The 12,188-nt window shown below is 40.3% G+C and overlaps 1 protein-coding gene across 2 annotated transcripts in view; it reads left to right on the top strand.

The window, feature by feature from the left end:
• Positions 1 to 12,188, top strand: part of gcgrb (glucagon receptor b) — a 41,256-nt gene that overhangs the window by 25,318 nt on the left and 3,750 nt on the right. Inside the window, exons 2-9 of one of the 2 annotated variants that reach the window (XM_033968494.2) lie at positions 3,812 to 3,959; positions 4,052 to 4,148; positions 6,270 to 6,377; positions 8,519 to 8,607; positions 8,787 to 8,893; positions 9,547 to 9,703; positions 11,037 to 11,196; positions 11,921 to 11,981. In XM_033968494.2, coding sequence (XP_033824385.1) covers positions 3,906 to 3,959; positions 4,052 to 4,148; positions 6,270 to 6,377; positions 8,519 to 8,607; positions 8,787 to 8,893; positions 9,547 to 9,703; positions 11,037 to 11,196; positions 11,921 to 11,981 — 833 coding nt within the window. In that variant the 5' untranslated portion in view covers positions 3,812 to 3,905. The remainder of the gene's footprint in view (positions 1 to 3,811; positions 3,960 to 4,051; positions 4,149 to 6,269; positions 6,378 to 8,518; positions 8,608 to 8,786; positions 8,894 to 9,546; positions 9,704 to 11,036; positions 11,197 to 11,920; positions 11,982 to 12,188) is intronic. The other variant, XM_055221370.1, reaches the window with a different exon arrangement.

Here is a 12,188-nt window from a genome sequence, read left to right as displayed (position 1 = left end):
CTTTGTGTGTATTTTTTTTTTTAGCAGCAGATTGACCAAAATAAAATATTGGCCCATGCTGGAGATTTAAGACCAATAGCAGATACACTAAAAAGTCCAAATGTCGGCCCGATCCCTATCTCTAATTATATTCATATTCTTTAAGCTTTTGTTGCTGTTTCAAAAAGGACATCTGATATAAAAGTTAAAGGTGCATATGAACTTTCCTGGTGAAGGGTGTGCTATCAGTTGTTTTTTTTTCCATGGGTTTTTTTTTTGCATATTATTATTATTATTATTATTATTATTATTATTACAAATGAATAAATACTTGTGTAGATATGTTTATCTAAGAAAACATGGTGGACCCTACTTAAATTTTGATAATATTTTATTTATTTATAAGCAGGAACATGGTTAGATAAATGTCAGAAAGTGTGCTTAAGCTATTGCATTTTCCTACTTCCATCTACTGATAAAAAGAACCAGATAAATGTACAGATCTCAGCTTTAATGTGTGGGGCTGTAGTATGACCGTTGAAATACACTGAAATGTGCAATTATAGAGGTTATAGAGGTTTTGTGTACAAGCAAAAATGATCTGAAATTTTGTGCGTAGACCAGGGGCAGCGCCAAACATTTTTGGCTGAAGGAGCTGTGGGACTCCACACTTAACATGTTTATTTTAATCCTTTAGATGCGAGAGCACCTCCTGCATGTTTGAGTTTTTTTTATACAACTTTAAATGTATTTAGCCCCTGTAGTGGTTGAATGTCCAATGAAAATGGGGCAAAAATCTTTGGGGGAGCTATGAGAGTGCATTGGTTTTTCTTGGGGAGGCTAGTGTCCCCTCAAACCCCTGCGACGCCGCCCTGACATAGCCTCATATTTTAGCATGTGAGTACGTGTGTGCGTGTATGTGTGTGTGTGGGGGTGTGTGTGTGTGTGTACATGTGTGTACATGTGTGTACATGTGTGTGTCTGTGGGTGAGACTATGCTTGAGATGGTGTTTGTGTGTGGATTGTTTGGTTGTGTGGGAGTGGGCAATTTAGGGGGTAGGGTGGTTGGGTGGGATTGTTTTAATGACTGTAAAGAACTGTGTGCTACATTATTTTGTAAGAAAAGCACTTTATAAGTTTGATTGATTGATTGAGAAAAGCAGCAGTGGATGGCAGTTTGAAAGCCTTCTGTAGAAGGAAGATAATGTAAGCTAGACTTTAGTGATGAGGCATGACATGTGGTATATAGTATTGCATTCATATATTATATATGTTATAACGACTTTAGAGTATAGAAGACTGAGAGAGGGAGCAGTGATGAATGGATAGCTGCATCATAACCAGTTAATGATAATAAAATATAATAATAATAATAATAATAATAATAATAATAATAATAAGATGGAAAGGCAAATTGCCTTTAGCCATTATCATAAAGTGCAACATCGCCTTTTTGCTGTCTGCATGCTTGAGATGAATGTGAGCATAAGAGATTGTAAATATGTCCAGCTGGTATTTTAATGTCTTGCATAATGCATGTTTTTTACTATTGCTGTCTGTAAAAGATCATTGACTGATCACTTAAAATCCCAGAATGTGCCAGAATGATTAAAATGAGTGCATCATGTAAATACTGGACCAAAGCCAACAAGGACAAATAAAAACACATCATGCACAGACATGAGCATTAAAGCAAGATAAAAACACTAAAAGCTAAATGTGCCAAAGTTATATCGATGCACTCTTCATCTCATTATAAATCACTGAAATGCAAAACCTGAAGAAAGACTTAAGTACACTGTTACATTTGGTTCTTGATTTTTCCATGCATATTTTAAAACAACAGTGTATTACATTTATCATTTCATGTGGCAGGAAAATATTTTGTTTGTAGATTCCAAAGTGCATTACTTCTACTTGCTCAGCTGCTGCCGTAATGAAAAGAAATTGGATGTTGTTACACATAAAATGCTGGCGGGGCCCGTTCCCTGGAAACTGAAGATGATACTGGTTTGAAATGCACTGGGACATCCTCATTCCTCTGCTCTTTGGGAGTGTGGGATGTGTAATGCAAAACCTGCCTGAGGAGTCGATAAGGCTATCAGCTCAACTCAACTCACCAATGATGCTCTGTCCTGTGTTCGCTATTGTGGTTAAATATAAACAGACAGTGTGCACAGACACAGGCTAGCACATTAAAGCTATCAAATACCCCAATGGAGGCAGCAGAAATCTCTACACTGAGCAAATGTAATGCAGCGTTTGGAGATACAGTTACATGTTTTCGGAAGAAGAAACATTAATGCCCTCATGCTGTACCTTTCCATACCTTAAACCTCTATTTTTATCAGTGTTTCTCAAACTGTGATACCTCGGCAGTTCTAATATTTGCTTATTTTAGAGTCTGTTTAATATGCATTTGTGTCTTTCTTTAAGTTATTCCTCTTTTAAAGCTATTGGCAAGGCAAGTTTATTTGTATAGCACAGTTCGTACACAAGGTAATTCAAAGTGCTTTACAGAATAAGATCATCATAAAATTACCATTAAAAGAGAAGAGTGAATAAAAACCTTTCATTGCATTTGAGTAGTCTTATTCTAGTATTAATTATAGTATATTTTTTTAAATCACAGATACTTCATCATTTCTCTAGAACCAACCATTCAGCTTCAGTGGTCGAGCTGTCCAGATGGACACATAGTGAGGGTTATTACTGATGATGAAAGACTGAGTGAAAACACACCCCCATCCCACTTCTGTCTTTCTCTCTCTCTCCCCCTTTCCTTCCCTCTCCCTGCCCCACATCCTCTCTCTCTCTTTTTCCTCTCTCTCTGTCTGTCTCTCTCTCTCTTCCTCTCTCTCCCTCTTCCTCTCTTTCCCTCTTCCTCCCTTTCCCTCTTCCTCTCTTTCTCTCTTCCTCTCTTTCCCTCTTCCTCTCTTTCCCTCTTCCTCTCTCTCCCCCCTCCCTCTTCCTCTCTCTCTGTCCCTCTTCCTTTCTCTCTCTATCTACCTCTCTTGCTCTTTTCCCTCTCTCTTCCCCTCGCTCTCTTTTCTTCACTCTCTCTTTCCTCTCTTTCTCCCCTCCTTCCCCATTCTCTCTTTTTTCTCCCTCTCACCCTCTCACTCACTCTCTTCCCCTCCCTCTCTATTTCTCCTCGTTCTCTCTCCCTCCCCTCTCTCTCTCCTCCCTGCTCTCTTTCCCCCCTCCCTTCTGCCCTCTCACTCGTTCACTCCCCCCTCCCTGTTTTTGCCATATACCCCCTTCTCTCTCTTGTATAAACTGCAGGGGCTAATCATCTGGGTGCCTGGCGCTCTGATGTTCATCTTGGGTCTGACCTGCAACTAGGAGCCCACCACCCAGCGACCAGAAAGAGACTGGAACAGAATGGAATTTGAAACGTTTTAGCTAAAAATGTTTCCATGATCAAGGTGTTTTTTGCAGAAACGTTTCAGATTTCGTTTTGTTCTCCTACATCGATAAGAAGATGACATTCAACACAAGATGGTTAGGGTTAGGTGAGAAACAAAAGCATTTTAATTCAATCTCCAATCCAAAAAGTAAACCTAAAAGTAAACAGCGTTTTTATTTGGCTGTTTACATCACATTCATTTTACTTTATCATTTTATCAATCAGAAAGTTTGAATTCATAAAGGTGGTCACATACTAGAGGAATGGTTATGTATCAGACACTGGGAATGCAGGAAAATGAACAAATCTACTATTGTTTTGTTATGGCGTCAATAATTGTGAATTATTTTTATGTTGTGATGTTGTGGTGAGATTGTAACATCCATAAATGATGTTGAATGAATGTTTTTTTCTGTTTTGTAGAGCACACGGTGTGATAGGGGTAAGACTGCCTCATGTGCTGGGCCTCCTCTGTGTTCGGGTGCCCTCCTATCCCCCTCCTGCCAACGTAAGTGGGATGTCCCAGGTGTATCTGGTGCTGGCCTTGCTCCCACTCTGCAGCTTCACCAAGGTTTGACTCAACACAGCCCACAAACAAAAGCAACCTCCAGAATCACAGTGTCTTTGAACCTCCACTGTGTCTTATGTACTGTTTTCTCACAGGTCTCCTCCACAAACTCCCTCAGGCTCGTGCAGGAACAGTGGAGCAGCTACAAAGACCAATGTCTGGACTTCATCAACACCACACCCCCAGCCACGGGTCAGACCATTAAGAACTATCTTTTTAATAAATACAAGCATGTACCTGTCTGCTCTCTATTTTCATAAACCTACACATACCATGTAAAACACTAGAGGGCGCTCTACGACTCTGACCTGTTGCAGTGTGTCCACATAAGAACTTAACTAGATGTAGTTGTTATATTATCGTGCACACAGGAAAACGACCAAAAGGAATCTAGAACATTCTTTAACTGTGGCAGGATTCTTTAAGCTCAGGCTCAGTTGAGATATGTGCTTTTGGTTGGTTTATTGTGCTCTCCCACAGTGCAAAAAAGTGCTTGAATATTATTTACAGTGAGTCATTTTAAAAGTTCAATCTGGCGGCAAGAAAAAATGCTGCAGAGCTGCAGAGCTCCCCCCGTTTGCACCTCTCACACAGACACATTGAAAATATGATTTATGTCACCTCTACTATTTAACGGCTAATATTTCATGTGTCAAACGTTGCTTCAATACAAAATCAATAAGCCACATAGAACACTTCAAGTTTGGTATGAACGCTTCATACCACAGAGGACGGAGAAGGCGTCAGCATCAAAGCAAGTAAAGCAATGAATTAGATGGGCTTCTAAGTCTGCACCCTTAGTCATGGCAGAACATGCTGGAGAGGCTATGGAAAATGTAGTTAACCAAAGGAGGAGATACAGACCACAGATGTTAAGACTAGGCTGCTCCAGACCTTGCATGGAGGGTTCCATCCCAAATCCAGCAGCCTGAGACTGTATGCCAGCTGTAAGAAAGGAGCCGAGGACTAGTGAGTGTGAGAGCGATTGTCAGGGGTGAAACATCCAGGGTCCATAAGTACATAAGGACAAAGCCCTAACATATGACGTGGTCAGTGAATGTCTCAGACAGTGGAGATACCACTATGGGAGGACAAACCCCTACATAGGATGTATCACTGGAACATAACTGAAGTGGGAGATATTTCTAATCCTACCAATGGCTTGAGAGAGCTGGTCTCAAGGACAGCACAGAGGCACTCATCCTGGCTGCACAGGAGCAGACCTTGAGCACTAGAGCAATAGAGGCCCAGATCTACCACATCAGACAAGACCCGAGGTGTAGGCTGTGCAAAGAGGCCCCTGAGACAATCCAGCACATAACTGCAGGGTGTAAAATGCTGCCAGGGAAAGCATACATGAGGCGGCATTACCAAGTGGTGGGCATAGTGTACGGAAACATCAGTGCAGGGTAGGTGGTCTAGAGATCCCAAGGTCAGGGTGGGAAACACCCCCAAAGGTAGTGGAGAATGACTGAGCCAATATCCTGTAAGACATCCAGATACAGACTGAGAGAATGGTGATGGCGAACCAACCAGACCATTGGGGGGTTGTATAGATAACAGAGCAAAGACGCTGTGGTGGACATTGCAGTACCAAGTGATGAGAACATCAGGACAGCAGGAAAAAGGAACATGAGAAACTAGAGAAATACCAGGGGCTCAATGAAGTCCTGGAGAAAGCCTGGAAGGTGAAGGCATCAGTGGTGCCTGTGGTCATCACAGCACTCGGAGCAGTGACCCCGAAGCAGCTACAGCCATTCCTCCTCCAGCCTAGAGCAGATCCCAGGAAAAACATATGAATAAACCAGGGGGTCTCTAACCTGTAGCTCTCTGCCCCATTCCAAGAAGTTCCCCAAAGGATTTAGCAATTATACATATCACACTGATTCATTCATATGCATATTCAGCACATATGTACTCACCTTCTCTGATACATTAACAATGCTTAATGTTTTGCAGAAACATCTAAGACTAGCTGTAATATTTTCTCATTTTCTTGCAAATGCTAACAGGGGTAGCCTTCATGCAGTTTCATTTTGTATAAGTATTCCTCTCTGGGGAAACAGTTTTAAACATTTTACCTTGAAAATAATGTATCAAAGACACTCTACTACTACTACTGATGAGCACACTGCAGCAGAATGTGAGTCTTCCACTCTTTGCTCTCCTCTAACAAAAGACAATTCTGGAGCAGCAAAACATCTTCACTCTGAAATTTTTGCCCATTTGACAGAACGCACATCTTCTATCTAAAACACGTAAACACTTATAATGTGACTGGACCGTGTTTTGATCTAGTTTCTTGTATTTCAGGGCTTGTTTGTAACCGCACGTTCGACCAGTACGCCTGCTGGCCCGATGGGACCCCCGGATCCACAGTCAATGTGTCCTGCCCCTGGTTTCTGCCCTGGTACCATAAGGGTCAGTGTCCCATTGATTCAGACTCACTCTGTCTATTTTAGGGGGCAGATGTTACAAGAGGCACAGCGGTGAGGCCCAGGGTCCTGGTGTGGGAGGATGTCAGAGCAAAGAGTACTGTCTCCTTGTGCTGATATTTACAGTAATTGTGTAAAATTGTGTGAACTGCTTTAAAAAGATAATTCTCACGTCTCAAACAAACAAATGTAAAACTATACAGTGAAATTATAAATTCTATGTGATATAAACAAAAGAACAAATAAGCTATCAAAATATAAAGAACTCAATGCAGTTACAAAGTACTACTGTGTTACATCACGTTTCAAGCCTTTTTGAACTAAAAATAGACAATTCACATGTCAGAAGTGATGACATGTCTGTTACGGCTCAGGTCACATGATTTGAAATAACATGTTGTCAAGGTTCAAGGTTACTACTCTGTCTCCCGCCAGATCAGCTAAGACAAAAGTATTTGCATTTTGAGTCATTTATTTGTTGCTCAGTTTTAGTGCAGTACATAAAAAGATGCACTATGGTTTGAAGTTGAGCAGCTTAGCCTACAGTAGCAGCTTACCACCACTGAGTATGGAGTGAAAGAACAATGATGACAGTGTAGTTTTTTGAGAGACTTTGTTGAATCTGTAAATCTCATTTAAGGCTTTATTAATGTTTTACATGTTTTAGAGAAGCAGTGACCTCCAATGCCAATGACTCACCTTATTGAGCACCCACACGCCATGTGTTTTTGATTTTTAATATTTTTTTTTTCCAGTAACAGTGTACTCGCTGTTTTTATTTTTTCTTTAGCCATAGAAATCTTTCATACCCCAATCAGATATGCAGGCACTTGTGCTTTTAATCAGATCAAATATATGCAGAAACTTTGTATATCCGTAAGATATAGGACTTATGAATACACATACCCCCCCCCCCCCCCCCCCCCCCCCCCCCCCCCCCAGCATTAGGCTGTTAGTCAGACCAGAGCCATTAATTTGTAAATGGTACTTTCTGTGTTTTAAATGGAAAATATTGCTTCTGTATTTACATATTGTTATTCTGCTTTAAGCTGTTTTACTGCAGCCCCGCTGTAGCTAAACCATTACAAAATGTACTGGAGTGAAGGCAGAGAAACACAACACTTCCAAACAGACATTAAAAAAATATCAATCATTAGATCAGACAATATCTCAGTGAAGATTTGCACTTAGACCTGAAGAGAACATAGCTCCTAAATCATTCATTGAACTGAAACAGTGACATGAGTGCACCTAAAAGCACAGGCACTGCTGTTCTTCACTGGGGACAAATGTGACACTGAATTAGACGTTGTGTGCTATGGTAACACAGACCCTTGTCCTTCTCTGTGAAAAAAAAAGAGACTTTTATTTTAGCTCTTTATTGAAAAGGGTGGATTTTTAGAGAAATAGATGCATTAGTAATAGTGTAGGCCTAGATTAGTCATCCTTATTATGTTGTATGATTGTAGTGATTTCTGCTGAGAGTGGACATGGTGTAGTGTGCTCCCTCCAGCTCCAGAGATGGTAAATGAGTGTGAACTCAGCTTGTCCTCTGTGCTTCCTGTTGTCTTAAAGGGTTTTGTTCCTCCAGGCATGACGGCTACACTGTATTTAGAAGCTATGTTTATATGAATGTGTTGAATTTGTGTCATTACCATAAACTCTATAAATAAGTGGACTAAGGGAGTGTGACGTCACCCATAGAGTCTGGCTCCAGTCAAATGAAGCTCATCAAGGCTAATGGTTATATTCCCTATTTGGACTTCTGACTGTGAGTGTTATAGCAACCAAAGAGCCAATCAGGATCGAGGCTGTTGAAGATTATGCCCTTTCCTGCCTGCACCTCTGGTTTAGCAGGAAGCGGGTGCTTAGCAACACTCTCAATTAAACCTGTTGCTAATACTAGGGGGGGTGACCTCGGGGAATGAAAGTGCCTGATGTCGAGACTGACAGCAGCAGTTACAGTGAGAGGGGCGACAGTTTTTCAATAGAAAGTGAACTGTAGCAGTCTATATTATGTTTTCTAACTAATATGTATGAGTGAAAGAAAAAAAGTTGAATACTTTGATCACTCTTGATAATTCAGAAAAATGATTATTATATAATGTTGTTTGTATGTGTGAACAGTCCAGAGGGGCCTGGTGTACCGCAGCTGCAGTGAGGACGGCCAGTGGTCCAGGAAGAACACGTCTGAGTGTGAGGACGACCCAGCTGAGGTGTGCTTGACAGATGGCTTTCATTATGATATTTTTATGAAATAGTTATTGCAGGTGTTTGGAGGATTTTGTTTTTGTTCACTTTTAATGAGCTAAGAAACCGCCCATCTGCTCAAGAACATAAGATCATGTTGAGTTTTGTGAGTGGAGCCCTGTGTAAGTGACTTTGTCCTCTGCAGCAGGAGTATGGGCGCATCCTAAATCAGTTATGGATCATGTACACAGTGGGCTACTCTCTGTCTCTGGGAGCGCTGCTGCTGGCACTGGCCATCCTCATCATATTCAGGTAAAGAATGCACATGGGACAGCAGTGGAGGAGCAGAGAACCAGACGTGTTATCAGAAGTACATTTAACAAGATACATTTTAGACACTCGTGCATACATTTTGTTTGCCCTAGTACATTGATAAATTATCATATATATGTATACAATTTTTTCTTACCTCCAATGTACATTCAAGCTGCTTTTACTTCAAGGAATCACTCATGCATTCACACACATTCATACACCAGTGTACAGACACTGGGGATGGGGAGTGTTTTATCCAAGGCCAGCAGTCTTCACTTGTGGGAGCTGGTATCAAATGCCAACCTGTGGCTTAATGGATGTGACCACTCTACCAACATTGATAATGCCAGGGACGGGATTCAAACTTCCAGCCTTTGCATCAGTGGTTGAACACTCTACAAACATACTAGCTACTTGAGTGTCGTTGTACAAATAGTTTACTGCAGCTCATGTTTAATATTGATGCGGTTGATTTAGAAAGGTTTAATTATGAGACCTGCAGGTGTTGTAGTTATTATATCATTGGTAGTCTTCAATAATATATTTTTTCTTTTACATGTATCACCTTAAAATTAATGACCATGGCTGAGAATTTAAGATGACGCACTTTGAAGTTTGCTGGAGTTTTAACACCCATGCTGTGCTTTCAGGAAGCTCCACTGCATGAGAAACAACATCCACATGAATCTGTTTTCCTCGTTTATCCTGAGAGCCGTGTCCATTTTGGTGAAAGATGCTCTGCTAACCCTCACACTCGACCCCCGGAGCAGCAACAGCACGCGGGCACACTCCTGGGCCAACATACCGGTGAGAACAAGTTTATTTCACCACTGTGACATCAATTGTTCATTTATTTATTATTCTTATCTTATTAGAGGAGATAACTAGCTTTAATTTGGCAACATGCCGGTTGTATGATTTTTGGGAGGAGCACCAGGGCTAAAATTATAAATATATATTATATAGGTTTAGTTTGGAAGCTGAAAGGGGAAGAGTAACTCTCTCTGAATATGGGAGTTTATTGCCAAAGACCAGTCTCTTCCACCTGCCTGTGTGTACAGTGCCGTCTGCCTCCACTATCTCTCTCTCTGATCCAGCCTGAGCTCCTCACCTTTTCTCGTCTCTTTTTCCCCTCTGGTGCTTCTTATCATTACAATCCAAGTGAGGGAATGTAAACAACTTTTTCACACTGTTTATGAGAGAAACTTAAGGCCTCATTTAGCCCATAAATTATTGTACAAACTTATTCCAAACTTTAAATGTGGATTTCTCTGGAATAATTGCTCCCATCAACATCATCAATAAAAATTGTAGTGATCCTGACACATTGCTCTATACCTGAAGTCCAAGTTTGTTTCCAATAAGATGGAAGAAGATCGGGAAAAAACATGAGTCTTTTTTTCCTATATTGCCCAGCCATACTTGTCAGATTTTGTCACCAAAGTTGAAATAATTACATGAATTAGTTTGTTTTACGTACCGTGATGAATTGTAGGTCCTGCATCATGGATCTAACAGAATCGTGAGATTTCTAAATCATTACACCCCTAATTGCCATAGCAAATGACAATTTAAAACAAATTATTATATATTTATAATGTTGAAAAGATGCCCTTATAAACTGCAAGCTTAAACCCACAAATAGTGCACTGCTATGCATTTACAAAAAAACACATTAACAGTAGTCACAATACTATGGACTTATTGTTCAATACATGACAGAATACTTCTTTTACATTTTTTTCTTTGAGGGGGAAATTTGTTATTGTGACAGGCGAATTAACATTATAAATTACTCATCACTGGTATAAGTTAAAGTTGCTACATCGTATAGAAACATAACTTTTTCAAGACTAATTTCTGAGCAGATACAAATTAACCTCATAGTATTTAAGTAAAAATCCTCCTAGCTTCCATGGGAGCCTGTTTAGATTTATGTTCACAGCGCTGCTCATATCAATCAAGATGAACAATGTCAGAACACTAATAAAGCTCTTTCACTGTAAAACATGTGTAGTCCCTGCTCTGGTTACAGACTCAGTAAATCAAATGTGCACCTTTGTGTCCATCTGTTGGATGTAATGAAAAGTTAGAGTTGAGCGTGTGAATACTCTTGCTTCGTGTGTTGATGGTGTATCAGGCGGTGATGTGGTGCAGAGGAGCCATGGTCATGATGCAGTACAGTGTCATGGCTAATAACTACTGGCTGTTGGTGGAGGGCATCTACCTGCACAATCTACTCGTCATCACCGTGTTCAGTGAGAGGAAGTACTTCTACATCTATCTGGCCATTGGCTGGGGTGAGTCAATCTTTATTCATGTTAAAGCTGCACTGCGTAACCTTTCTGGTGGAGTATCAGCAAACTGCTTGTCTCAGTGGAGATATTATTGCTTTGACAATAGCAGCTAATGCTAATAGGCCAAGTTACAGGTCAGATCTGTGGACAGGTGAGCCCGCTGACATTAATTGAATGAATACAAAGAAATAACATCTCCCTGGAAACGAGCAGGTGATGTAACCCCTTCATAAAAGTTACATAGTGTACCTTTAAGTATGGCTACATATTTGTATTTTAATGTGCTCTCCAATGTTACAATTATAAAATAAGTTATATATGTCTCAGTTATAAAATATTGTAATTTTAGTAAATGCACCTCTGTATTAGAGTCACCTCTTTTATAAAAGGCTGTGATTTAGCTTGAAACATCAAATGCTGTGTGCCTGTTCTGTACTATAAAAGTCATTTTAAAAAGCTTTTGTTTATCAGTGAAAGACATGGTGTAAACACGCTGCTACTGAAAAGAGATTAATTGTACACATTCAAAGTTCTCCTTCGGCTCCAATCCTCTTGAAGGTTGTGTACATGTATTTAGAAACTTCCCTTCTCTCGATAATATAAACATTTGCAAAACGATAGAAGAAACCTACGGTAAAAACAACAGAATGCTTTGCTGTAATAACCAGAGGTCAAACAGCATCAGCTTGAGCACCATTGACTTTATCCACTCTAACTCTGTTCTCAGGCGCCCCTCTCATCTTTGTGTCGCCGTGGATTATCGTCAAGTACCTTTATGAGAACGAGGAGTAAGTTTAATCTTTTCATACATTATTCATTTTTCTGTGCGACACACTGAAGTATTAAAGCTCATAGACTGGCCTTTGCCTTTGTCATTTCCAGAGCTTCATATTCTTTGTCATCATTATGTGATTAGCCCATTGAGCTCAGGAGCACCGCAGTCAAATCTGTAGTTTTGCATTATCTACATAGGAAAGAAATAAACAAGAACAAGA

The sequence above is a fragment of the Periophthalmus magnuspinnatus genome, chromosome 1 (assembly GCF_009829125.3).
Source record: "Periophthalmus magnuspinnatus isolate fPerMag1 chromosome 1, fPerMag1.2.pri, whole genome shotgun sequence".
NCBI classification, from domain to species: Eukaryota; Metazoa; Chordata; class Actinopteri; order Gobiiformes; family Gobiidae; genus Periophthalmus; species Periophthalmus magnuspinnatus.
The sequence above is the reverse complement of the archived record's forward strand: the minus strand, read 5'-3'. Positions and strand labels throughout refer to the sequence as shown.